The sequence below is a fragment of the Dendropsophus ebraccatus genome, chromosome 8, assembly GCF_027789765.1.
Source record: "Dendropsophus ebraccatus isolate aDenEbr1 chromosome 8, aDenEbr1.pat, whole genome shotgun sequence".
NCBI classification, from domain to species: domain Eukaryota; kingdom Metazoa; phylum Chordata; class Amphibia; order Anura; family Hylidae; genus Dendropsophus; species Dendropsophus ebraccatus.
Window position 1 is genome coordinate 83,030,647 of NC_091461.1, and position 27,668 is coordinate 83,058,314.

Below are 27,668 nucleotides of genomic sequence, written 5' to 3' on the forward strand. Positions count from 1 at the left end.
TCCCAGGTAACTATAGACCGGTAAACTTAACGTCCATTGTGGGACTACATCCAGGAATATGTAGGGGCTTAATAGTATTATAAGTAATACCCAGTATGGTTTTACTAAGGACAGAAGTTATCAAACCACCCTTATATGTTTTTATGAGGAGGTGAGTAAAGTATGGATTGAGTGGGGTGGCTGTGGATAAAGTGTACCTGGATTTTGCAAAAGCGTTTGACACAGTCCCTAATGGGTGTGTGATTGTTAAATCGAGTTCTATGGTTTAGAAAGTTTAGTCTGTAACTGGATTGAAAATTGTCTTCATTATCTTACCCAGAGAGTGGTTGTCAATAATTCGTACTCTGAATAGTCCCCGATTATAAGTGGTGTACCCCAAGGGTCAGTACTGGGCCCCCTTCTGTTCAGTTTGTTTATTAATAATATTAAGGATGGAATTAACAGCAATTTTTCGAACTTTGCAGATGACACCAATCTTTGTAGTACAGTACAGTCTATGCAAAATGTATATATGGTATAGGCTGACCTAGACACGTTGAGTGTTTGGGCATCTACTTGGCAAATGAGCTTATATGTGGTTAAATATAAAGTTATGCACCTGGGTTTGCACTGTTTGCAGATGATGTTATGTTATTTCTTTTAGCCGTGAAATCCTCTTTTAAATAGAGCAATAGAGGTAATTGAGCAGTTTGGGAAACGTACAGGGTTCACTATCAATTACTCGGGAGTCCTCAATTATGCCACTACAAGACAATGACTGGGGTACATGGATCATTGATGGTTTGTGGTATGGGAGAGGCGATTAGATACCTAGGGGTTGTCTTATCCGCAGATATAAGACAACACTTAAACTTAAAGAGAACCAATCAGCCCATTTGGGCTAATTTGGTTCTCTGCATCACTGTATAAAGCTGTTGTGAAGCTTGCGTCATGTATCGGCCACGGCTGCAGCAGCAGCTTTATAGGGGAGAAAATAAAGTTTTAATTCCCGGGCGCATGGCAGGCAGATAGTCATCTGGGCGGCTCCCGGCCCATATGTAGTCACCGCTCTCTGCCTGTCAGTGCGCAGGCCTGTTACTGGCCCCTCTGCCTGTCAATCATCCACGCAAAACATGGTGACTACACGGATGGGGAGCTGCCCAGATGACTACCTGCCTGCCTTGTGTCTGAGGATTAGAACTTCATTTTCTCCCTTATAAAGCTGGTACTGCAGCTGCGAGCTGCAGAGCAGCTTTATACTGTGATGCAGAGAACCAAGTCAGCCCAATCTGATTGGTTCCCCTTATCTAACAGAGGGAGCAAGTTTAACCCCTTAGTGACCGCCGATACGGCTTTTTACGGCGGTCACTAAGGGTCCTTATTCTGCTGCCATCAGCTTTTTACGGCGATGGCAGAGAATAAGGCTGCGGGGCCGGGACGGCCCCCACCCCATCCCCCCGGCTACCGGAGGTAGCTGAGGGGTTGGGGCAGTGTGTGGGGTCCATCCCGGCCCCCCCCTTACCAACGATCGCCGCTATTAACGTTATAGCGGCGGCCGTCGGTAAAGGGGATTACCGGTGCTGCGGCCGCCTTTCATCTCCCCCCGCCGTGAATCTACGGCGGGGGGAGATGAAATAAGTGTCCCCCAGACCTCAGATCAGCCCCCCCTAGTAAGGCGATCACTAACCCCCCTCCCCCGGCGGCCATCATTTCCAAGATGGCCGCCGCCATCGCTGTGAACCGACTAATGTCGGTTCACAGCGATGGAAAAGTTAAAATGAATGAAAGCCCCATGCTCTCCGCCACCGGAGGTAGCGGAGAGCATGGGGCAGTCATCGGGGACCCCGCTGTTGGGTCCCGGTACAAGCGATCAGCGGTATATACTATATACCGCTGATCGCTTGTGCCATGTGCATCCAGGCACTTTTTATCCCCTGTCACCATGAATGATTGGTGACAGGGGATAAAAAGTGATGTCCCCCCACCCCCCAAGTCGCCCCCCACCCCCCTGTCACCCCCGTCCCCCAGTCACCCCCCCTTCCCCATATACTCACCTGCTCCTGGAGCTCCTTCCTCCTCGACGTCCTGGCTGGTTATGAAGTGCGCATGCGCTCCACAACCAGCCAACTCTGAAAATTTAAAGTGACAGAGACCAATTTGGTCTCTGTCACTGAACTATGATTACTGAGATAGAAAATATCACAGTAATCATAGTAATACAGTGAAAATGAATATGTAAAGTACAAAAAGTGACAAACATACAAAAAAATAAAACACACACTTTTTATTATAGTAATAATTGCAGTTTACTCCCAAATTACCCCTAACCCCTCCCCAGATTGCCCGTAACCACCGCACGTTGCCCGTAACCACCGCACGTTGCCCGTAACCACCGCACGTTGCCCGTAACCACCGCACGTTGCCAGTGACCCCCTCCCGATTGCCCGTAACCACCCCAAATTACATGTACCCACCCCAGATTACCTATAAGCACTTCAGTTTATCAGTAACAATCCCAGATTGTCTGTAACCCTTCCAGGTTGCACATAACCCCCCAGGTTCCCCGTAATCATGCCAGATTACATGTAAACCCCCCCAGATTGCACGTAACCACCGCGCGTCGCCTCTGACCACGCCACGTCGCCTCTGACCACGCCACATCGCCTCTGACCACGCCACGTCGCCTCTGACCACGCCACGTCGCCTCTGACCACCGCACATCGCCTCTGACCACCGCACGGCGCCTCTGACCACGCCACGGCGCCTCTGACCACCCCAAATTGCCAATGACCCCCTCCAGATTGCGGTGCCCATGCCAGATTACAGGTATCCACCCCAGATTGCCTATAAGAACTTCAGTTTATCCGTAACCACCCCACATTGCCCGTTACCACCCCACGTTGCCCGTAACCACCCCAGATTGTCAGTAAGCACTGCAGGTTGCCCGTAACCACCCCACGTTGCCCGTAACCACCCCAGATTGTCTGTAAGCACTGCAGGTTGCCCGTAACCACCCCACGTTGCCCGTATCCACCCCAGATTGTCTGTAAGCACTGCAGGTTGCCCGTAACCACCCCACGTTTCCTGTAACCATCCTAGATTGTCTGTAAGCACAGCAGATTGCCCGTAACCAGCCCACGTTGCCTGTAACCAGCCCACGTTGCCTGTAACCAGCCCACGTTGCCCGTAACCACCCCACGTTGCCCGTAACCACCCCACGTTGCCTGTAACCACCCCAGGTTGCCGTAACCACAGCAGGTTGCCCGTGACCACCCCATGTTGTCCGTAACCACCGCAGATTACCTGTAACCACCTCAGGTTGCCCATAACCACCCCTGGTTGCCCGTAACCACCCCACATTACCTGTAATCTCATTTTTTTTATTTTATTTTAGTAACTGCGCTATTCTAATAACCATTACTAGCTGCGGTTTTGCTCCTGTAAATTGGCGCTCCTTCCCTTCTGAGCCCTGCTGTGTGCCCATACAGTGGTTTATGCCCACATATGGGGTACCGTTGTACTCAGGAGAACCTGCTTTACAGATTTTGGGGTACGTTTTCTCTCCTGTTCCTCGTCAAATTGAGAAATTTCAAACTAAACCAACATATTATTGGAAAAATTCGAGTTTTTCATTTTTACTGGCCAATTTTGAATACTTTCCTCTAATACCTGTGGGGTAAAAATGGTCACCACACCCCAAGATGAATTCTTTGAGGGGTGCACTTTCCAAAATGGGGTGACTTTTGGGGGGAATCTATTCTGCTGACACTACAGGGGCTCTGCAAACGCACCTGGCGCTCAGAAACTTCTTCAGAAAAATCTGCACTGAAAATGCTAATTGGCGCTCCTTCCCTTCTGAGCCCGGCTGTGTGCCCATGCAGTAGTTTATGCCCACATATGGGGTACCGTTCTACTCAGGAGAACCTGCTTTACATATATTGGGGTGACATTTCTCTCCTGTTCCTCGAGAAATTGAGAAATTTCAAACTAAAGGAACATATTATTGGAAAAAAATCGAGTTTTTCATTTTTACTGTCTACTTTTGAATACTTTCCTCAAATACCTGTGGGGTCAAAATGCTCACCACACCCCAAAATAAATTCTTTGAGGGGTGCACTTTCTAAAATGGGGTGACTTATTGGGAGATTTTACTCTGCGGACACTACAGGGGCTCTGCAAACGCACCTGGCGCTCGGAAACTTCTTCAGCAAAATCTGCATTGAAAAAGCTAATTGGCGCTCCTTTCCTTCTGAGCCCTCCTGTGTGCCCATGCAGTGGTTTATGCCCACATATGGGGTACTATTGTACTCAGGAGAACCTGCGTTACAAATTTTGGGGTACTTTTTTCCTCTTGTTCCTCGTGAAATTGAGAAATTTCAAACTAAACGAACATATTATTGGAAGAATTCGAGTTTTTCATTTTTACTGTCTTCTTTTGAATACTTTCCTGTAATACCTGTGGGGTCAAAATGGTCACCACACACCAAGACGAATTCTTTGAGGGGTGTACTTTCCAAAATGGGCTGACTTATGGGGGGTTTTCTCTCTGCTGACACTACAGGGGCACTGCAAACGCACCTGGCACTCAGAAACTTCTTCAGCAAAATTTGCATTGGAAAAGCTAATTGGCGCTCCCTTCCTTCTGAGCCCTGCTGTGTGCCCATACAGTGGTTTACGCCCACATATGGGGTACCGTTATACTCAAGAGAACCTGCATTACAAATTTTGGGGTTCTTTTTGTCTCATATTTCTTTTGAAAATGAGAAACTTTAATCTAAACGTATATATTATTGGAAAATTAAAATTTTCAATTTTTTTACTGCCTAATTGTGAATACTTTCCTCCAGCCCCTGTAGGGTTAAAATGCTCATTATACCCCTAGATTAATTCTTTAAGGTGTGTAGTTTCCAAAATGGGGTCACTTATGGGCGTTTTCAGGATACCAGACTTCTAAATCCATTTAAAAAAAGGACTGGTCCCTAAAAAAATCAGTTTCACGAAAATTTGATAATTTGCTGATAAATTTCTAAGCCCCATAACACCCTAAAAAAGTAAAATATGTTTACCAAATTATGCCAGAATAAAGAAGACATATTGGTAATGTGACTTAGTAACTAATTTATGTGCTACGACTTTCTTTTTTTAGAAGCAGAGAATTTCAAAGTTCATAAAATGCAAATTTTTAAAATTTTTCATGATATTTTGATGTTTTTCACAAAAAACACACAAAGTAGTGACCAAATTTTGCCACTAACATAAAGTGCCATATGTCATGAAAAAACAGTCTCAGAATCGCTAGCATACGTTAAAGCATCACTGAGCTATAAGAGCATAAAGTGAGACAGGTCAGATTTTGAAAAATTAGCCTGGTCATTAAGGCCCAAACTAGCTGCAGCACGAAGGGGTTAAAGTATTACCCCAAGTACGGTACTTATTAGCTAATTGTCCTGTCTGGATAAACAAAACATTATTCCAAACCATAGTTAAAACATGTAGCACCTTAATTCACAAATTCCCTATATTGCAAGGCTACGTTCACACACCTGTAGTGCAGCGCACGACCGTAGTCAGTGCTACGAATGTGCATCTGTAGTGTTCCGTGCTTCACGGAGCACTATATTGCAGCTTCATTAGCATAGAGGTCAGTTTTGCAAAATGCGATCCTTATTACATCGGGTCCTATTTTTTTGTGGCACAGATCGCAACCGCGTACAAGTACGAACGTGTAAACAGGGCCATTAAATAGCTTGAATAGCCCGCAATTACAGACAGAACATACGTGTGAATGTAGCCTTAGATAGAAAAGCTTTGACATTATAGAAAAAAGGGAGGAGAGAACTGATTACTATCATAGGGATCTTCCCACAAACTTAAAGGCATTCAATCAATTATTATATTTAGATTATAGGGTATGGCAAGCTGTAAAATTAACGTTGCCACTTGAGGGTGCTAGTGAATTCACGCCATTATTGCATAATAATAGATTAGTAGAACTAAATATTCACAATACTCAGTCCTGTCTCTCTCCTCCCTATCCCATTAGTCCTTTCTTTCCCCTTACTGTTCCACCAGTCCTGTCTCCTCCCTCACTCTCCCACCAGTCCTGACAGTCCCATTAGTCCTGTACTCTTACTATCCCATCAGTCCTGTCTCTCCCCTTACTGTCCTATCAGTCCTGTCTCTCCCCTCACTGTCTGGTCCATCTCAGGACAGGTCCATGGACCTCTGCCGGGGCCCAGTAACAACATTGTGGTGCAGAGACAAGTGTGAGACCATAGTGGTCGCACAAGGCAGGCTGTAGCTACTGACACCCACAGGCTGTGCATCCACTCTTCACAGAGTGGCGTATAGACATTATCATGCTGGCAGACCACCTCGTCCCCTCACAGGGCACACCGCATAAGCATCATGTCGCTGAGTTGCGACATGACCTCGGGCATGCGGCAGGATGTGGGGGCCATGGACCAGTGGTATGCCTGCAGTGTCAGCCGTGAAGGACCACAAAGGGCTGATGGTAGAGGGTGGCACAGGGTAGCGGCATTGTGGCGGTGGGGGTCTTCTTTTCGGGGGATGCCTTATTTTAAACTATCATGTAAATCCTCCACTATGCCTTATTTTTGGAGAAACATAGTAGGTTATGGTCATATATACCCCTAGGGCCATGGGTGACAGAATCTACCTGTATTGCCAACCCCAGGGAGCTGAAAATATAGTGCAGATATGAAAATTTTCACCTAGATATAATCTTTTTTTTGCTGATGGATGCACCACAATCTTCTTATCCCATCCCAGTATTAGCAACAGAGAAAGGGGTAGGGGAGGAATCAGAGGGTATTCCCTCTGAGGCTGCATTCACACCCCCATAATATATGGTCGACAAGCTGAATGTATATCGCGGACTGACACTTCCCAGCCATTTTCGTTCAATAGCGTACAGGTCACTGTATCAAAATGGATTATGATGAAGGGTGTCCCATAAGAAGTGAAGTGTCAGTCCGTGATGTACATGCCATTCATGGACCATATATCACTGTATATCATGGACGTGTGATTAAGGGTAAAATAAAAGTATCGTATTATATCTAGGAAGATTAGGAGAGAATTGTAAATAACTAGAATAATGTGGTTAAGCATATTAATAGTATATAAGAAATCAGCCTCCTGGATCTTTCATAAGTGCCTTTACCTTAAAGGAATATTCCACCCAAGAGGTAAAACATGAAATGCTCCCAAACCTAGCCTTTTTTTACTCACCAGTCCCATGGTTATTTTGAGACGTCTTTCGAATTCTAGCTGCCTCCATTCCTGAGGTCAAGTTTTTCTAAAAGCCGCTCTATATCCAAGAGAATATTCAAGATTTTCCCTGATTGGTCTGTGATGTAGCAGAGCTGCTGATGTAACAGAGCTGATGATATAGCAGAACGAATACCCACATGATGTAGCAGAGCCAGCACCATGGTGGCCTGTGGCTAAGGCGTGTGTGAGTGTAAGGGGGTGGTGTGGCACCCAGTGGCTGAGGTGTGGCGGTGACAGCGGATAGTGGCTGAGATGGGGGGGGGGTGCGGCCACCGTTGACTGAGGGGTGGAGGAAGAGGTTACAGGGGTTGGAACTGGTGGCTGAGGTGACTTGACCTTTATAACATATTTTACTCGACAGTGAAGGTGTGCGTGTGAGGGGATTATAGGAGGGGGCGGCTTGGGCACATACATATCCTTCTTCAGTGGGCAGGGTTATAATTGCTAGCCCAGCCCATTGAAGAGAGAATGACACATGATCCACATTCCGGAAGAGGGGGGGGGGGCAGGAGCAGGGAGAGAGAGGTGAAGAGGTCTCCATTTATCAGTTTTTCTGCATCCAGAGGGGACGAGTCCATGTAAAATGCATATAAAAAAAAAGCACAAAACTCATTCCTTAGTTACTTCATTTAACAAAGATGGAAAGCTATGGGTGGACTATTAATGTAAAAATGATTTTGGGTAGAATACCCCTTTTCAAAAGTTCAATAACCATTTTTAAAAGGTGCATTGAACATTCCAAGTCACCCATACTAGCTTGTCAGCCATAGTTATATTAAGGAGGTAGGTCCATTCAGATATTTGCACATTGTGATCAGGTAGCCCCTAATATGACATTTTTCTTAACTAAAATAGATTATCAAGCTTGATAATCTGTATTGGTACATTAACTCACCCATTCCCTTAAAGGGGTATCCCCAATTTAAAATACAGTTAATATCATGGCTTATCGTGTTAAAACTTTTTGCTACTACATTCATTTAGCAAACCTGCCCCCCTTTTCCTTCTTTCCATGGCATTGTTGACAGCCCCTTGTCAAGGTTACAGACGACTTCTCTGCTCTAAAATGATGGATGGTTGGATGCTCAAAAAAAAAAAATACATTGCTTCCTAAGTTGACAGTTTGATTTCACAGAAGTTTGAGTTACTTGTTTGAGCAATATATATTATTTATACACATACACACACATTATATCTATACTGTACATCTACATTATAGTTATATATATACACCAGCCAGACCACTATTTTAGAAAAGAGTGGGGGTCAGCTACCTAGACAACAAGCTTTCAACAATAGGAGGGAAAGAACAGCATATGAGCCGAAGGGTTCAAGTTTGCTAAATGAATGTATTTGCAAAAATATTTAAAGGAGAAGTCAGGCGAAAATTTTTATTAAAGTATTGTATTGCCCCCCAAAAGTTATACAAATCACTAGAGATGAGCGAACCTCGAGCATGGTTGAGTCCATCCGAACCCGAACGTTCAGCATTTGATTAGTGGTGGCTGCTGAACTTGGATAAAGCCCTAAGGCTATGTGGAAAACATGGATATAGTCATTGGCTGTATCCATGTTTTCCAGACAACCTTAGCGCTTTATGCAAGTTCACCAGCCCCCGCTAATCAAATGCCGAATGTTCAGGTTCGGATGGACTCGAACCCAAACCCGGTTCGCTCATCTCTACAAATCACCAATATACATTTATTGTGGGAAATGTTTAAGTGCTGAAAGCTCAGCTGAAAGCTCAGCTGTGATTGGTTGCTGTGGGCAGTTTATACCAGGTGTATATTTATACCCTTTCATAAATCTCCCCCAAAGTGTTTTTTCCCTGCACTTACTACTGCATCAAGGCTTCACTTCCTGAATAAAATTGTGATGTCATGACCAGACTCCCAGAGCTGTGTGGGCTGTGGCTTCTGGAGAGGATGATGGCAGGGGGACACTGAGGGACACAGGGCACTGGAGGGACACTGAGCATCCCTCTGCCATAATCCTCTCCACCAGCCACAGCCCGCATAGCTCTGGGAGTCGGGTCGTGACATCACCATTTTATCCAGGAAGAGAAGCCTTGATGCAGTAGTGTCACGACCCGACTCCCAGAGCTATGCGGGCTGTGGCTGGTGGAGAGGATTATGGCAGAGGGATGCTCAGTGTCCCTCCAGTGCCCTGTGTCCCTCAGTGTCCCCCTGCCATCATCCTCTCCAGAAGCCACAGCCCACACAGCTCTGGGAGTCTGGTCATGACATCACAATTTTATTCAGGAAGTGAAGCCTTGATGCAGTAGTAAGTGCAGGGAAAAAACACTTTGGGGGAGATTTATGAAAGGGTATAAATATACACCTGGTATAAACTGCCCACAGCAACCAATCACAGCTGAGCTTTCAGCTCTGGTAAAATATAAGAGGAGCTGTGATTGGTTGCTGTGGGCAGTTTAGACCAGGTGTATAATTACACCCTTTAATAAATCTCCCGCTTTATGTGCCTTTCCCTTAATAAGTGTATATTGATGATTTGTATAACTTTTGGGGGGCAATACAATACTTGAATAAATATTTCCACTGGACTTGTCCTTTAACTTGATCTCTACAAGTATAATTATGATAGTTGAGATGGGAATTTTCCTTTAATTACCTGGGTTGCCCCCTTGCCTGCACCAGCTGCAGGTACCCATATGTGGTCTCTGACTGATTTCCACAGAGGCAAAACTAAGTGGCGCAATACTTCTTCTTGGATTAAGCTGATGAGATTTAATAGGAAATTTACATTATGCCTACTCAAGCCATTTGTTGTAGTATTTGTGTAAATACAATAAAGTAGAAGATATTTTCCTCATCCCCATTCACAATTACACCTAGATAATTTATCAGGGAACCAACATTTTCATGTTCCTATTTTTATGCAAGACACAGAGCACGGCGGGACTCCGCTGCGGAATTCCACCGCTTTTGCTCAGTGTGAACTAGGCCTAACCGTGTGACTGATCTGAAAGTCCTAGTAGCCAGTCACAAAGCCACCTGTAGCCAAATATAATAATGACCCATTCCCCAATAATAATGCATTCTGTAGCCACATTTTATGTCTCCTGCAACCAGATATAATGCCCCCTGTAGTCAAGTCTTTATGCATATTGGTATTTCTTGTGGCATGACTTTTATTGGAAAAAAAACTTAGAAGCTAAAACACTTCAGATAAAAATCCTTATAATAATTTATACTAAAATGAGAAAATGCTAGAAAAAACACAGAAAAGCAGGATGCGCTTTTTTGTGGTGTTTTTTCAGTCCAGTCTGAGGGTAGCCTTAGTCCGTTAGTGCGACCAGTAAATGTACCATTTCATTTCATGGACTGAATACGGTTGTGTGCATGAAGCCTAGATATACTCATGTGGGCACAGACAAGATTTTGAACATGACACAGGAGTGTCCTGACATTGTTTTCAATTCGTTTTGGGCTTTTCTGTAGTAAATGTGTCACTAAAAACCCAAGCCATTTCACTAAATACATTATTTCAGGAGATAATTTACAGGGTGTAACTAATATTTAGGGGTGCAAATAATGTTGACCACAACAAATTCTGGTCTGGTTGTTTCTACTCCCTTGTGTTTAGATTTAGAACAGTAATTTAGCCAGTTTGCACTTATAGGCTATGTTCACACAACATAATTTTTCATTTAATAACGGCCGTTATTATAGATTGCAACACAGGCCGTTATTAAGTGAAAAAATACATTACATTGATTTCAATGGAATCCCGTCCGGAGTGTATACACTCTGTATACACTCCGGACGGGATACCTTGCGGCCGCACAAAAAAACCCGGCTGCTATTTGTCTATTTGTTTATGAGCACAAGACTAACAGAGCAGACAATGTAAAGTGCAGCTCCGGCCGCACTTTTTATTGTTGGCTTTGTGGAATTGGAACGCGGGCACACCCGAATGCACCCACATTTTAATTCAAAAGAAATGAAGTTCATCCGGCCAGTACTGCAGTACCACCTGCGATAAACTTTACTGACAGCGGCTGTTCTGTGACACGGATGTGTCACATAACGGCCGGTGTCATACATAGTGTGAAACCGGCCATATCCTGCATGTCTCTTTTTTTGCCCTAAGACTTGCTGATTGGTAAGATGTTGCCATAAAACGTTCACACTATTTGTGAACTTTTACACTTGCAAGAATAAATTTACCTCTGTAGCAACAGCTTCTTCTCAGCAAGGGTATAAGGATAGAGTTGTAAGCAGGGCCCCCTTGGGGCCCTGGGAGTATACAAATTAAGTTCAATAATATAGCAGTGTGTGGGAGTTGTCTGATATATATTATATATGTACGTTGGGGCTTGATAAGTGTCCTCTCCTGATGACACACAATAATCTCTGGTTGCTTTTTTGTTCTTCACTTTCTCAGTTCATTGGACATTTTCATCACTGCTGTAGTATGATTGGCTGTATCTACCATGCTTCCTGTCAGGGAGGCTATGGCTACCACTGCTGCTGTATTCCTCTCCACTCTTCCTGCATCCTGCTTTCCAGATATTGACGTCTGCCTGTCCTAGGATCAGTTCTTGTCTGCTGCCTTCCCTGCTACCTCTCCACAGGGTTTGACCTTGTTCTTGCTGTGCTGGTGCTGTGGTTTGTCTCTCTTGTGGTGTTTATAGTCATGACCCCCTGAACTTTCCTATAATTTTGTTTGAATGGTAAATTTCTTTGCTATATAATGTTACTCACCTTGGTTAGAACTGCAATAGTATGTCTAAATCATTGCACGTCTATATGACTCTACCTAATTCATTAGTTTTTTATTAGGCTATGTTGACTTCACAATACTAGCCTATGCTTGTTTTATACATCAGAAACCAGATGGACAGTATGCTGACATATGCCACTGTGTACCATAGCCAGATACATTGATTTCAGTGGATCTAATTTAGTCTAATAGTGACTGTGTTTGGTACACATATATATATATATTTTTTTTTTGCAGAACTTTGTAGCCACCCACGATCTTACGTACTGGAAAAATTGGCCAAAAGAGTATCACAGGCCAGCATATGTTGGTATACTTTTTTATTTAAAATATTTTAAAACTTTATGGCATTCTTATGCCATGACAGACTTATCCCAGGTATATATCAGGATCTTTTTCCAGCGTATATGTCAAACTGAGGTGTCAGTAATGTTATGTAAACAGAGTCTTTATTGCCAATGTTCAGAATTCCCTAGAGAATGAATTGAGCACTGATGCATATAAGCCCTGATGCTTAATTTATTTGGAAACATTCAGCTTTTTAACCCCTCTTGTCATCTCATCTCAAATAGTCCCATCTGGTAAATTTTTCATCTCTTGAAGCTGGTTTTCTTTTGCAATTTTCAGACTAAAAACAATAATACATTTGAATTAATTTTGTTATCAATGCCCGCTATTTTTGAGCTTACCCCTGCTTCCCGGTGAGGTGGTTTAAAACTAGCTGTTCCCTTTGTCTTTACAGGCGTCAAGGCACACATGTTCTTGTGCACTGTAAGATGGGCGTCTCACGTTCAGCCTCCACAGTTATAGCTTATGCTATGAAGGAATATGAGTGGACTTTTGAGGAAGCTTTGAAACATGTTAAGGAGAGAAGGAACATAGTGCAACCAAATGCTGGGTTTCTACGACAGCTTCAGACATACCAAGGCATCCTAGGAGCAAGGTCAGTAGTATGGACAAAAAAAAAAAATAGTCTTTATTGCCATATTGTCTGTTTAAAGCCTAAAGCCATTCAGAAACTAAAATGATGTAGTTGTAGTTAATAGGGTTGTCTGAGATTTAGGCAAAATCTAGGTACTTTTAGAAAAGACTGTGTGTATGGATTAAAGGGGTTATCCAGTGCTACAAAAACATGGCCACTTTCTTTCAGAGACAACACGACTCTTGTCTCCAGTTCAGGTGCAGTTTGCAATTAAGCTCCATTCACTTCAATGACACTGAGCAGCAAAACCCCGCCCAAGCTGGAGACAAGAGTGGGGCTGCCTCTGGAATAAAGTGGCCATGTTTTTCTAGCGCTGAATGACCCCTTTAAAGTGTACCTGTTATTATAACTTTTAAAACCTAAATCAAAAGTAGATGTGAAATAAAGCAAGTTTGCAATTTACATTCATTATTTTTTTTTTTATCAAAAACATGACAATTCCTGTCTTCTTCTTTTTTTCTTTTCTTCAAATTGTTTAAACACAGGAAGTCCTGTGTTTCCCAGGTCATCAGAGCATTCACAGAGAAGGCAGTCATGTGATTGACTGACACATTGAGCTGTGACATTCTGTACAGGTCAGACTTCATAAGTTTAGTATTTTTTTTTTCAACAAGCGCAAGACTAAAAATCTGCCTTCAGGAGACAGGACCTGGATTTCTGGTAAGTATAGCTTTCTTTTACAGCATGATAAAAGTAATAATGAATGTATATTGCAAACTTGCTTATTTCACTGATGATATATATACTGATGTTATAACTTTTAAAGCCTAAATCAACAGTTACACTTTAGGATACAGCATAGATTAGTAATCTGCTGGGTCAAAAAATGTTAGTTTTTTTGTTTGTTTGTTTTACTTGGTTACCCTGTAGAGCAGGGAACCTATGTCCCCTCAGCTGTTGCAAAGCTATAATTTCCAACGCTATGGCTGGAGAGCCAAAGGTTTTCCACCCCTGCTAATATAAAGAAACAAAAATGACCTGTGACCACACTGTGTGGCGCATGAGGAAGGAGGAGTCAATCCTCAGAAATGTCCGCAGGAGAATGGCAGGTTGAGGAAAAGTATGTCAGCCTGTGAGCTATTGTTTACACATTGTACCCAGTGAATAAATCAACCATTTGCATTGAATATTTGTGAGTATGTTGTTTCTCTGAAACGGAACCTGTCACCCCCCCGTGCCGGGACAGAGCCCGGCCGACCCCCCGCTTGAGACCCTTATACTTACCCTGGTGCACAAATTCCCGCACCTGGAGACTCTTCCGCCGCCGTGATATCACCGTCGGAAACCCGGCATATGCGCATCAGAGATGAGTCCGATGCCTATAGAGAATGAATAGAGCCTTCATTCTCTATGAGCGTCGGACTTATCTCTGATGTGCTTGTGCCGGGCTTCCGACTGTGATATCTTGGCAGCGGGAGCGGCTCCAGGAACGGGACTTAGTGCACCGGGGTAAGTATAAGGGTCTCTAGCGGGGGTTCGGCCGGGCTCTGCATCGGCACGGGGGGGACGGGTTCCCTTTAAGAAAAGGAGGACTGTTTTTCAAACACCATCTGTGCTTGCGGTGGACTTTGTGGAGTCTTATCAGTGTTGGGGGGGGGGGATATTTATTGTTGAAGTGCACACTCTAAGCGCTAACAGCCAATCACAGCACATATGCAAATAGGGTCCCTTTAAGAGCGACCTGGGTCCCTTTAAGAGCGACCTGGGTCCCTTTAAGAGCGACCTGGGTCCCTTTAAGAGCGACCTGGGTCCCTTTAAGAGCGACCTGGGTCCCTTTAAGAGCGACCTGGGTCACTTTAAGAGCGACCTGGGTCCCTTTAAGAGCGACCTGTGTCCCTTTAACCCCCTAGTGACCGCCGATACAGCTTTTTACGGCGGTCACTAATGGGCCTTATTCTGCTGCCATCAGCTTTTTACGGCGATGGCAAAGAATAAGATTGCGGGGTCGGGAAGGCCCCCACCCCATCCCCCCAGCTATTGGAGGTAGCTGAGGGGTTGGGGCAGTGTGTTGGGTCCGTCCCGGCCACCCCCCTTACCGACGATCGCCGCTATTAACGTTATAGCGGCAGCCGTCGGTAACGGGCATTGCCGGCGCCGCCGCTGCCTTTCATCTCCCGAGATGAAATAAGTGTCCCCTCAGACCCCAGATCAGCCCCCCCTAGTAGGGAAGTCACTAACCTCCCTCCGCCGGCGGCCATCATTTCCAAGATGGCCTCCACCATCGCTGTGAACAGACTGTCTGTTCACAGCGATGGAAAAGTGAAAATAAACCAAAGTCCCATGCTCTCCGCCACCGGAGGTAGCGGAGGGCATGGGGCAGTGATCGGGGACCCCCCTGTGGGGTCCCTTTACAAGCGATCAGCGGTATATACTATATACTGCTGATCGCTTGTACCATGTGCTCCCAGCACTTTTTATCCCCTGTCACCATAACTGATTGGTGACAGGGGCTAAAAAGTGATAGTGTCGCCTCTGACCACCGCACGTCGCCTCTGACCACGCCACTTTGCCTCTGACCACCGCACATCGCCTTTGACCACGCCACTTCGCCTCTGACCACCGCACGTTGCCTCTGACCACCGCAGGTACAGGTACCCACCCCAGATTACCTATAAGCACTTCAGTTTATCCGTAACCACCCCACATTGCCCTTAACCACCCCATGTTGCCCATAACCACCCTAGACTGTCCATAACCACCCCGCATTACCTGTAATCTAATTTTTTTATTGTATTTTAGTAACTGCGCTATCCTAATAACTATTACTAGCTGCGGTTTTGCTCCAGTAAATTGCCACTCCCTTCTTTCTGAGCCCCGCTGTGTGCCCATACAGTGGTTTATGCCCACATATGGGGTACCGTTTTACTCAGGAGAACCTGCGTTACAGATTTTGGGGTACGTTTTCTCTCCTGTTCCTCGTGAAATTGAGAAACTTAAAACTAAACCAACATATTATTGGAAAAATTTGAGTTTTTCATTTTTACTGGCCAATTTTGAATACTTTCATCTAATACCTGTGGGGTCAAAATGGTCACCACACCCCAAGATGAATTCTTTGAGGGGTGTACTTTCCAAAATGGGGTGTCTTTTGGGGGGGTTCTATTCTGCTAACACTACAGGGGCTCTGCAAACGCACCTGGTGCTCAGAAACTTCTTCAGAAAAATCTGCACTGAAAATGCTAATTGGCGCTCCCTTCCTTCTGAGCCCCGCTGTGTGCCCATACAGTGGTTTATTCCCACATATGGGGTACCATTCTACTCAGGAGAACCTGCGTTACAAATTTTGGGGTACTTTTTGTCTCTTGTTCCTTGTGAAATTGAGAAATTTCAAACTAAAGGAACATATTATTGGAAGAATTCGAGTTTTTCATTTTTATGGTCTAGTTTTGAATACTTTCCTCTAAGACCTGTGGGGTCAAAATGCTCACCACACCCCAAGATTAATTCTTTGAGGGGTGTACTTTCCAAAATGGGGTGACTTTTATGGTGGGTTTTCTCTCTGATGACACTACAGGAGCACTGCAAACGCACCTGGCGCTCAGAAACTTCTTCAGCAAAATCTGCATTGGAAAATCTAATTGGCGCTCCCTTCCTTCTGAGCCCTCCTGTGTGCCCAAACAGTGGTTTACGCCCACTGTTTACGTTGTACTCAAGAGAACCTGCGTTACAAATTTTGGGGTGCTTTTTCTCTCATGTTCCTTTTGAAAATGAGAAACTTTAATCTAAACGTATGTATTATTGGAAAATTTTAATTTTCCATTTTTTTACGGCCTAATGGTGAATACTTTCCTCCAGCCCCTGTAGGGTCAAAATGCTCATTATACCCCTAGATTAATTCTTTAAGGTGTGTAGTTTCCAAAATGGGGTCACTTATGGGCGTTTTCAGGATACCAGACTTCTAAATCCATTTAAAAAAAGAACTTGTCCCTAAAAAAAGCAGTTTTGGAAACTGTCACGAAAATGTGATAATTTGCTGATAAATTTCTAAGCCCCATAACACCCTAAAAAGTAAAATATGTTTACCAAATTGTGCCAGAATAAAGAAGACATATTGGTAATGTGACTTAGTTACTAATTTATGTGCTACGACTTTCTTTTTCATAAAGTTCATAAAATGCAAATTTTTTTATTTTTCATGATATTTTGATGTTTTTCACAAAAAACACACAAAGTAGTGACCAAATTTTGCCACTAACATAAAGTGCCATATGTGACGAAAAAACAATCTCAGAATCGCTAGCATACATTAAAGCATCACTGAGCTATAAGAGCATATAGTGAGACAGGTCAGATTTTGAAAAATTAGCATGTCATTAAGGCCCAAACTAGCTGCAGCACGAAGGGGTTAAGAGCGACCTGGGTCCCTTTAAGAGCGACCTGGGTCCCTTTTAAGAGCGACCTGGGTCCCTTTAAGAGCGTTTAACACCTAAAGGGACCCAGGTCGCTCTTAAAGGAACCCATGTCGCTCGTAAAGGGACCCAAGTCGCTCTTAAAGGGACCCCATGTTGCTCTTAAAGGGACCCCATGTCGCTCTTAAAGGGAACCCATGTCGCTCTTAAAGGGAACCCATGTCGCTCTTAAGGGGAACCTATGTCGCTCTTAAGGGGAACCCATGTCGCTCTTAAGGGGAACCCATGTCGCTCTTAAGGGGAACCCATGTCGCTCTTAAGGGGAACCCATGTCGCTCTTAAGGGGAACCCATGTCGCTCTTAAGGGGAACCCATGTCGCTCTTAAGGGGAACCCATGTCGCTCTTAAGGGGAACCCATGTCGCTCTTAAGGGGAACCCCTGTCGCTCTTAAAGGGATGGGACCCAAGCCGCTCTTAAAGGGACCCATGGTGGTCTTAAAGGGACGCGACCCAAGTTGCTCTTAAAGGGACTGGACCTAAGTCGCTCTTAAAGGAATGGGACCCAGGGTTAAAGTTTCTCTTAAAGGGAAGTCACTGGTAAAGAGGCGCTCTTTTCAAGCACTATGTATATGCAAATCTAGTTCTTAAGTTGTTTTTCCCTGGAAAAAAAAAACCTTCCCTCCTGAACCTTATTTAGTCCTTTAATAAAATTTTTTGTCAGGCTTCTCCTTTAAATATGTTAAAGTATTGTATTGCCCCCCAAAAGTTATACACTATCACTTAAAGGGAACCTGTTACCCCCCGTGCCGGGGTGACAGGCTCCCGACCCACCGCTACAGCCCCCTATACTCACCTGATCCCGCCAGGTCCCGCTTCTCGATCTGGTCGGGTCACGGAGATTTCAGCCGCTGCAGCCCGGCACACGCGCTGATAGATGAGTCCAACACTCAGAGAATGACGGAGCGCTGGACTCTCCTGTCATTCTCTATGAGTGTTGGACTCATCTTTCAGCGCGCGCGCCGGGCTGCAGCGGCTGAGATCTCTGTGACCCGACCGCATCCAGAAGCAGGACCCGGCGGGATCAGGTGAGTATTGGGGGCTGTAGCGGGGGTCGGGAGCCTGTCACCCCGGCACGGAGGGTGACAGGTTCCCTTTTAAAGTGCTTTTTTACCTGCACTTACTACTGCATCAAGGTTTCACTTCCTGGATAAAATTGTGATGTCATGACCTGACTCAGAGGTGATGTCACGATCATGACCCAGAGCTGTGCGGGCTGTGGCTGCTGGAGAGGATGATGGTAGGGGGACACTGAGGGACACGGCACTGAAGGGACACTGAGTATCCCTCTGCCATCATCCTCTCAGGATGCCACAGCCTGCACAGCTCTGAGTCAGGTCGTGACATCATCATTTTATCCAGGAAGTGAAGCCTTGATGCAGTAGTACAGTAAGTGCAGGGAAAAAAAGCACTTTATAAATGTATATTGATGATTTGTATAACTTTTGGGGGGCAATAAAATACTTTAATGAAAATTTTTCACCTGACCTGACCTGACCTAAATTTTTCACCTGAATATTTTTTGCAAATACACTCATTTAGCAAACTTGAACCCTTCTGCTCATATGCTTTTCTTTCCCTCCCATTGTTGACAGTTTGTTGTCTAGGTAGTTGACCACCACTCTGTTTTAAAAACAGTGGTCTGGCTGGTGTGTATATATACTCAAATCCACTCTTAAACCAAAGCAAATTTTCCCATAAGAAATCACTGATATGCAGACAATTGGTTCCACACCCCAAAAATAATGATTTATTATTCTGAATGTAAAACAAATGAAACAAACATTCAGAAACAGCAGAATCTGTGATATTATAAGTTACTGTATAGTAATGGAGAGGATGGGAAACACAAGGCTGACAGAGACTGCAGGGAGCATGAAGCAATGAGCAGGGCAGATGTGGGCACATACATGCAGCACTCTCTGTCCGGGGAGAGAGGGGTTACAGCTATGGAGAGATTTCCCCACAGTCCTGTCCCCTGACATAAGCCTCAGCCTGAAGTGGATCTGCTATCATTTGGAAGGTGAGGGAGACTTCCTGGGTCAGAGTACAGTGCTGTAGACCACCTATGCAGACCATGCCCCTCCTCCACTCGCACTCCCACCCAGTACAAGGAGCTCTTAAACCAAAGCAATGCTCTTAACCCTTTCCCACACGAGGACTAAACTGTACGTCCTCGTGCGGGTGCGGGCGTTCAGAGCGGGGCCGCGTGGCGACCCCGTTCTGAACCGCTGCGATCCCGGGTGCCTCTTGTAGCCCGGGATCACGGCTATTAGCGTCTGATCGCCGTGCCCGCTAATTAGATAATCGGAGGCAGCTGTCAAAGATGACAGCTGCCTCCGATTACCAGATTCAGCCGTTCCCTGGTGTCTAGTGGGGGAGATCGCTCCTCCGGGACGTTGTCCCGGAGGAGTGATCTCCGTTACTGAAGCCGGCCGGGGACCTCTCCAAGATGGCGCCGTCCCCGGCTCGGCACTTGTTTGTTTTCGGCAGCAGCAGCCGAAAGCAAACGAGTGCCGATCTCATTGATCTTTGCTGTATAACTATACAGCAAAGATCTCAATGAGAGATCAAAGTGTATATACTAGAAGTCCCCCAGGGGGGCTTCTAGTATATGTGTAAAAAAATAAATAAAGTGTTGTTATCAATAAAAAGCCCCCTCCCCTAATAAAAGTCTGAATCACCCCCCTTTTCCCAGGTTATAAATAAAAGTAAATAAATAAACAAACATGTTTGGTATCGCCGCGTGCGTAATCGCCCGAACTATTAATTAATCACATTCCTGATCTCGCACGGTAAAGTGCAAAATTGCGCATTTTTGGTCTCATCAAATCCAGAAAAATTGTAATAAAAAGCGATCAAAAAGTCGCATATGCGCAATCAAGGTACCTATAGACAGAACACTCCATGGCAAAAAATTACACCTCACACAGCCCCATAGACCAAAGGACAAAAGCGTTATAAGCCTGGGAAGGGAGCGATTTTAAGGGACATATATTTGTTAACAATGGTTTGAATTTTTTACAGGCCATCAGATAAAATAAAAGTTATATATGTTACATATCGTTTTAATCGTAACGACTTGAGGAACATATAAAACAGTTTTCCATAGGACACACAGCGTAAAAACAGTCCCCCCCAAAGAAAAAGAACTGTGTTGTTTTTTTTTCAATTTCACTGCGCATATAATTTTATTCTGGTTTTGCAGCATATTTTATGCAAAAGTTCAGCCTGTCATTGCAAAGTACAATTACTGCCGCAAAAAATTTATTTATTATATTTATTATATATAATTTTAATAAACCATCCTTTTTCCTAATGTATTTCTACCTATCATCCTGTTTCCTATAGTAAGCAAAGGCACAGTTATCTTTGGGACCCGAGCATTACACCACCCCCACAACTACCAAGTCTTCAAGAATCACTGTCAGGGTCTTCTGCTGTATCATTCACACCTAGACAGAGGAAAATAAACTTGCGCGCACTCATGAGATCTATCAGTGAGATGGAGATAACTGATACTGTGCCAGAAGAGAGGGCCATGTGCACTGATAATATACATCAAGAAAAGCTGGACACTGTGTCAGAAAGTAAGGAGAGTGTGTCAGAACAGCTGGAAAGTGTATCTTCCATGGATGAGAATTTATTGGAGGAACTAGAGTATTTTATGGACCAAGAAGAGGATGTACATAAAGCACATCAGCAAATTGAAGGTGTCCAAGAAGACACATTAGCCATAACAGATTTAAGCTCTGCACTGCTGCAGGAGAACACATCTCTGGATGAGGTAAGGACATGTGAGTTACAGATAAATGTTTTGGAGTATACATCTTGTATGAACACAGAGCTATGCATGCTTCATAGAGGTAGAAGAATTGCTGACAGATAATGGTGGAGATATGGGTCGGGAATGATGGAAAATCGCTGCTTCACCCCTTTTGTTCTCAGAGAGATAAGCCACAGTGAGAGGTCTATGGCTGCAGCTTAACCTGGGGGCAGGAAGACTGTTCAGCAGTCAGCTATTGCTATTGCCACCTTTAGGTGTCGTGGTGCCCTGTGCAGAATTTCGCAAATTGCTGAAGTTTTCCTATATAGTTATAAATCCCCCACACACACAATGGTGACCACAGATCTGGTACTGCATGATAAGTACACACAGTATATCACTTTATGCATTCTGGGTGTTTTACATGATCAGTTTATCCTTTATCATAATTTATGCTAATGACTACGTTCAGCGAATTTCCCTCACATACGAGTTTTTACTCTTTTGCTAGCTTAGCACATGCTTTTGAGTCAGTAAACACTTGTATGTGTAAAAACAAATACAGGAAATTGCCCAAACCTAATCACTTGCTGACTACATTTGGGCCATAGCAGTAAATAGGTTCTTCTGCTTCCATTGTTGACAGGGCGTTGATGTATTGGTGCCTCAGAAGGCACAATCATGGTGATATTTTTGTATCAAATTATTTTATAAATGCCTAAATGGCCCTCAACAGGAAAAAGCTTCCCCATCTTTGACCTAGACCATGATTGAAAAATCCCTCCTACCTAAATAGGCAATATAGAAATGCAGGCACCTGGGAAGGCAGGGTTATACTTTGCATAGGATGCCACAATAAGTGTAAACTAACAAACAATTGCACCAATGAGTGATGTGTCCTAAATTGCCCCCTCCACGGGACACTGTCCTTGCAGGTATTGAAGTGAATGGCAGGGCCGGCTCCGGGTTTTAGTGACTCACAGTTGGCATCTTCTGTGTTCAGTCATTTGCTTTGCTTTTCCATCCAGCCCAGGCCATAACTCTTTTTTTTTCTGTAGATAATCTTAGGTTTCTTCCAACACATAGTATTTGGCCTCCTTTGTACCCCTATATAGTAGTTGGGCCCCCCAGTGCTCACATTTAGTAGCTGGGTCTCCCATATAGTATTTAGATTGCCTTGGTGCATCCATATAGGTAGTTAGTAGTAAGGCCCCATATGGTAGTTAGGTCCCTCTGTGCATTCATATAGTAGTTAGGCTTCCTTTATGCCCTCATATAATAGTGCCTTAATAGAGTAGTCAGGTTGCTTCTGTGGACCCATACAGAAGTAAGGCCCCCTCTGTGCCCCTATATAGTATTAGGCTTCTCTGTGCCCCACATGGTAGTAAGGTCTGCCCTGCATATTCATATAGTAGTTAGGCGGTAGGCTAGGGGGAGGTCCTGAGCAGCAGTGTATGGGACAGGAGGCAGTAGTAGTTGGGATGGGGGGTCCTGGGCAACAATATATGTGAAGAATGGGCTTCTGAGCAGCAGTATATGTAAGAAGGGTATGTACAGCATTATATGTAAGGGGTGGGTTCCTGAGCAACAGTATATGTAAGGGGGCTATGAACAGCATTATATGTAAGGGGCGGGTTCCTGAGCAGCAGTATATGTGAGGTGGACCATTGGCAGCAGTATTTGTGAGGAAGGGACTGAGCAGTAGAATGTTATGGTGGACCAACTAACAGTATATGTGAGGGGGGATCCTGGACAGCAGTCTGTGTAAGAGCGTCAGTCTATGGTAGTCTAGGAATTACAGTCTACATGAGAGGCCATGGGGACAGTGTATGAATTAATTTTTGTGAGGTCCATTGTTTTAAAATTACACACAATTTAACTCCTCAAAGCATGGAGCATGGTATTTAGGGAATTGGGCAGTAATGTAGGTGTGGCTATAGGGCCACATAGGGCAGCACCAGGCACTGTGTTGGTGGTTACAGCATAGCAGTGTAAACTATATGGCTTATATTGCTATAGACAGTGGGCATGGCTGCAAAATTGAGGGGTCACAAATGTTATAGCATAGTCTGCATTCTGCAGACATGTTTTTGGGCTGGATAGAGAAGGAACACATATAGTCAGAAAAGATTTCAATAGTTTGTAGGGCTGAAAGAGACATATCTATTCAAATAAGACAGAAAAAAGAAAGAGCGCTTCATAGGGCGACACAATATCAATACCTGGTTGCCATTGACTGTGTGTGTGTGTGTGTGTGTAGATACTTTTAAACAGGGCCCTTTTACACAGAAAGATTATCTGACAGATTATCTGCCAAAGATTTGAAGCCAAAGCCAGGACTGGATTTGAAAAGAGGAGAAATCTCAGGCTTTCATGTATGACCTGATCTCTGTTTATAGTCTGTTCCTGGTTTTGGCTTCAAATATTTGGCAGATAATCTGTCAGATAATCTTTCTGTGTAAAAGGGCCCTAAATCTGCATCTAAAAAGGAGTGATCACACCTTGGAGAGCTGTTGCACCAAGTGGACCCACGTGAATCAATTGAAACAAAGGAGAAGATTATCTAACTCTAATATGGATCTATTAGATTTTCAAACCATTGCATTGTGTTTATTTACATTTATGAATATTTTACACTATGTTGAAATTTGTCTTGTAATTTGTAGCATTGGAATTTCTTTATGCTAATGCAGTAAGACATAGCAAAAGAGACACAGATGATTCAATAACTTCTATAAATGGTAAATTTACAGGTGTTTGGAAGCAGCACTCCTTCTCCAGTTCCCCAAAGTACATCATCATCTGCCCGCCGAAGATCCAGACGCAAAAAGAAGCTTGTCGCGCAGCAGTCTGTTGAACATTCCTCGGCAGGGCATGCTGTAAAATCTCAATCTGTATCAGAGCTTCAAGGAGCTGCACTTGTAAGCAGACGCCTGCAGGAGACAGAAAGCCATACCCGCAAAACCAAGATCACTCGGCAGAGTAATGTGGGAGAGACACCACAGGAACTCAAATAGACCTGGTGATTTGCCTTTTACCCAGGAGATGGGGGGGGGGGGGGGGGGGACTTGGGAAATTTTTACAAAATTTTTTATTATTTTTTTTTAGGTATTTTATGTCCTATTTTCCTAATGATTAAGCATTACCACATTGGTTACAGCCACAGCTTTAAAATGAGACAGACTCAGGGACAGCTTCACTTTGCTTTGTCATTGCCATTGGAGACCACATACTTATTATCAACCAATCAACACAATTGTGCCAATATAGCTCCCAGCTGTACCAAATAGATCTCCAATGCATTTCCTCTACCATACCAGTAATGTTAGCTTTATATCAGGGGGAAAAAAAATAATCTGGCCTGCAAGGCCAGAAGAGGGACGGCAACTGCTCATCTGGGCGGACAGCCCTTCAGGACTAGTCATGGGTCTCAGCTTGTCAGCATGCTCTCTGAGGATGATTGACAGGCAAAGAGGCCACTAACTGGTCTCTCTGCATCGGAAGGGGAGCTGGGTGTAGCTGGGAGCTATATCAGCACAATCATGCTGATTGGTTGCCTTTTAAGGCCAGCTACAGCTCTACAGAACCCTTTATGTCTCTTGGCTTAAGTGTGTGGTCAGTAGACTCTATACAGCTAAAGTTACAAAATGCAGTTCCCTTCACATCTTAAGGATTCACAGACAACTCTTTCTTTCCACTAACATATATTTTATAATGCTTATGTACACTCACCGGCCACTTTATTAGGTACACCATGCTAGTAACGGGTTGGACCCCCTTTTGCCTTCAGAACTGCCTCAATTCTTCGTGGCATAGATTCAACAAGGTGCTGGAAGCATTCCTCAGAGATTTTGGTCCATATTGACATGATGGCATCACACAGTTGCCGCAGATTTGTCGGCTGCACATCCATGATGCGAATCTCCCGTTCCACCACATCCCAAAGATGCTCTATTGGATTGAGATCTGGTGACTGTGGAGGCCATTTGAGTACAGTTCTAGCTTTATGACATGGCGCATTATCCTGCTGAAATTAGCCATCAGATGTTGGGTACATTGTGGTCATAAAGGGATGGACATGGTCAGCAACAATACTCAGGTAGGCTGTGGCGTTGCAACGATGCTCAATTGGTACCAAGGGGCCCAAAGAGCGCCAAGAAAATATTCCCCACACCATGACACCACCACCACCAGCCTGAACCGTTGATACAAGGCAGGATGGATCCATGCTTTCATGTTGTTGACGCCAAATTATGACCCTACCATCCAAATGTCGCAGCAGAAATCGAGACTCATCAGACCAGGCAACGTTTTTCCAATCTTCTACTGTCCAATTTGGATGAGCTTGTGCAAATTGTAGCCTCAGTTTCCTGTTCTTAGCTGAAAGGAGTGGCACCCGGTGTGGTCTTCTGCTGCTGTAGCCCATCTGCCTCAAAGTTCAACGTACTGTGCATTCAGAGATGCTCTTCTGCCTACCTTGGTTGTAACGGTTGGCTATTTGAGTCACTGTTGCCTTTCTATCAGCTCGAACCAGTCTGCCCATTCTCCTCTGACCTCTGGCATCAACAAGGCATTTCCGCCCACAGAACTGCCGCTCACTGGATGATTTTTCTTTTTCGGACCATTCTCTGTAAACCCTAGAGATGGTTGTGCGTGAAAATCCCAGTAGATCAGCAGTTTCTGAAATACTCAGACCAGCCCTTCTGGCACCAACAACCATGCCACGTTCAAAGGCACTCAAATCACCTTTCTTCCCCATACTGATGCTCGGTTTGAACTGCAGGAGATTGTCTTGACCATGTCTACATGCCTAAATGCACTGAGTTGCCGCCATGTGATTGGCTGATTAGAAATTAAATGGTAACGTGCAGTTGGACAGGTGTACCTAATAAATTGGCCGGTGAGTGTATATTAATTTTCTGCAACCTTCCTGGAAATCTCAGATTGTCTGTGCCTAAATGTTCCAATACATTGATAGCAACCACATTTTGCACTCTCATTGAATTATGGATCATTAATCTTATGTGTTCTGTACTTTATCCACCTGTGGTGGTCACAACTACAACATGTGACCACTGTTGCAACTTTTGACTGCTTACATAAACTGTAATAAATGGTCCTTATACTTTCCACAGTTGCAGATAGTATAGTAACCATTCTATTCTGTGGACCAAAGTACATGACTATGGGTTTGGTCTGTGCATTTTCCAGAATCTTGTCCAAAAATGGACATGTTTATTATATGGTCTGAATTTGCCACCTTTACTTCTATTATGTTCATGGTCCATGACTGCAGACGACCTATGGATGAATCCCATGGTCTGTCCATGCCAACAAATTAGTGGCTTTATGGACACCAAAACCATGAAGTGTGTGCGCGCAAGAGGTCTAAATGTATGTATAGTCAACTTTTTGAATGATGTATTAAAGTAGGAGTCATTGAGCTAGCAGTACAGGACAACCTTGCAGTTGCCACCCCGCTGCCTTCTGCGGAATACAGAATACATTCTCTGAAGGGAATTGTGGGACTACAGCAAATCTGTTCCATACTACTGGCACCTTATGAAAAATGGTAATAAAACCTTTCATGTCATGCCTGCTGAATCTGAATGCGTTAGGAATTGCATTTATTTGTCCCAGGAAAGTGTCACCAAGAACTTGTCCCGCTTCAGTGCTATTTTATTATGTATATCCCCTGACATTCATTGACAAGCACAGTTTGGCTTATGTTACTAAACTCTGCTTTTCACACCTGCATTTTCCTTCACTTGCATTTTCCTTCACTGTATATAATAGTACCTTTTCTTTTCCGGGAAGTGGTGACAATAACTTCTATTTCCATATGAGGACTTAGCTCTTAGTAATAGTCCCCTATACCCAGTGGCTATTTTAAAACATAACTTATTATAAATACTTGGCCATAAATAATTGTATGAACAAGATAATTTCAATTTAACTATTTATAATAGTTTTCCACTGGGAAAACAGGGTATTTCTGAGAAATAAGCCCTCATACGGAAATTGAAGTTGCTTCACTATAGTGGCATTGGCTCTGTGAGCTGTTGAAGCCGTGGCCTACATTTTAACATTGACAATTGACAGTCAGTGCACTGCAGCTCCCGTCCTTGTCTGTGCACTCTCTGGGGCTAAATAAATGCATTTTTTTACAGAAATAAAGACATGCACACAGCTTTTGAATGTATGACATGTAATGTTTTATTACCATCTATTGTGTGGTACTGCTTTTCAGTCTGCAAATTTAGGGTGAACATGTGAAAGATTTGTTGTGGAAATTTCAGCAACTGTCCCCATAATCCCATTTAGATGAATAGAAATGATTTTCAGTCACAAAAATTTATATATCATTTAATATCATGTTTAAGGCTTAACCTTGTAGTTACCGTCCTTGTGGGATTTAACGAAGGTCACTAAATGATTTATGCTAAACTGACCCCTTCTGTTGGTGTGTCTACACAGATTTATCTGACAGATT

At 44.0% G+C, this 27,668-nt stretch overlaps 1 protein-coding gene across 1 annotated transcript in view; it reads left to right on the forward strand.

Annotated features, from left to right (window-relative positions):
• Positions 1-24,236, forward strand: part of SSH3 (slingshot protein phosphatase 3) — a 120,273-nt gene extending 96,037 nt beyond the window's left edge. The window contains exons 12-14 of the mRNA XM_069980779.1: positions 12,764-12,964; positions 20,761-21,196; positions 23,929-24,236. Of these exons, the coding sequence (XP_069836880.1) occupies positions 12,764-12,964; positions 20,761-21,196; positions 23,929-24,192 (901 nt within the window). The 3' untranslated portion in view covers positions 24,193-24,236. The remainder of the gene's footprint in view (positions 1-12,763; positions 12,965-20,760; positions 21,197-23,928) is intronic.
• The last annotated feature ends 3,432 nt before the right edge of the window (positions 24,237-27,668 follow it).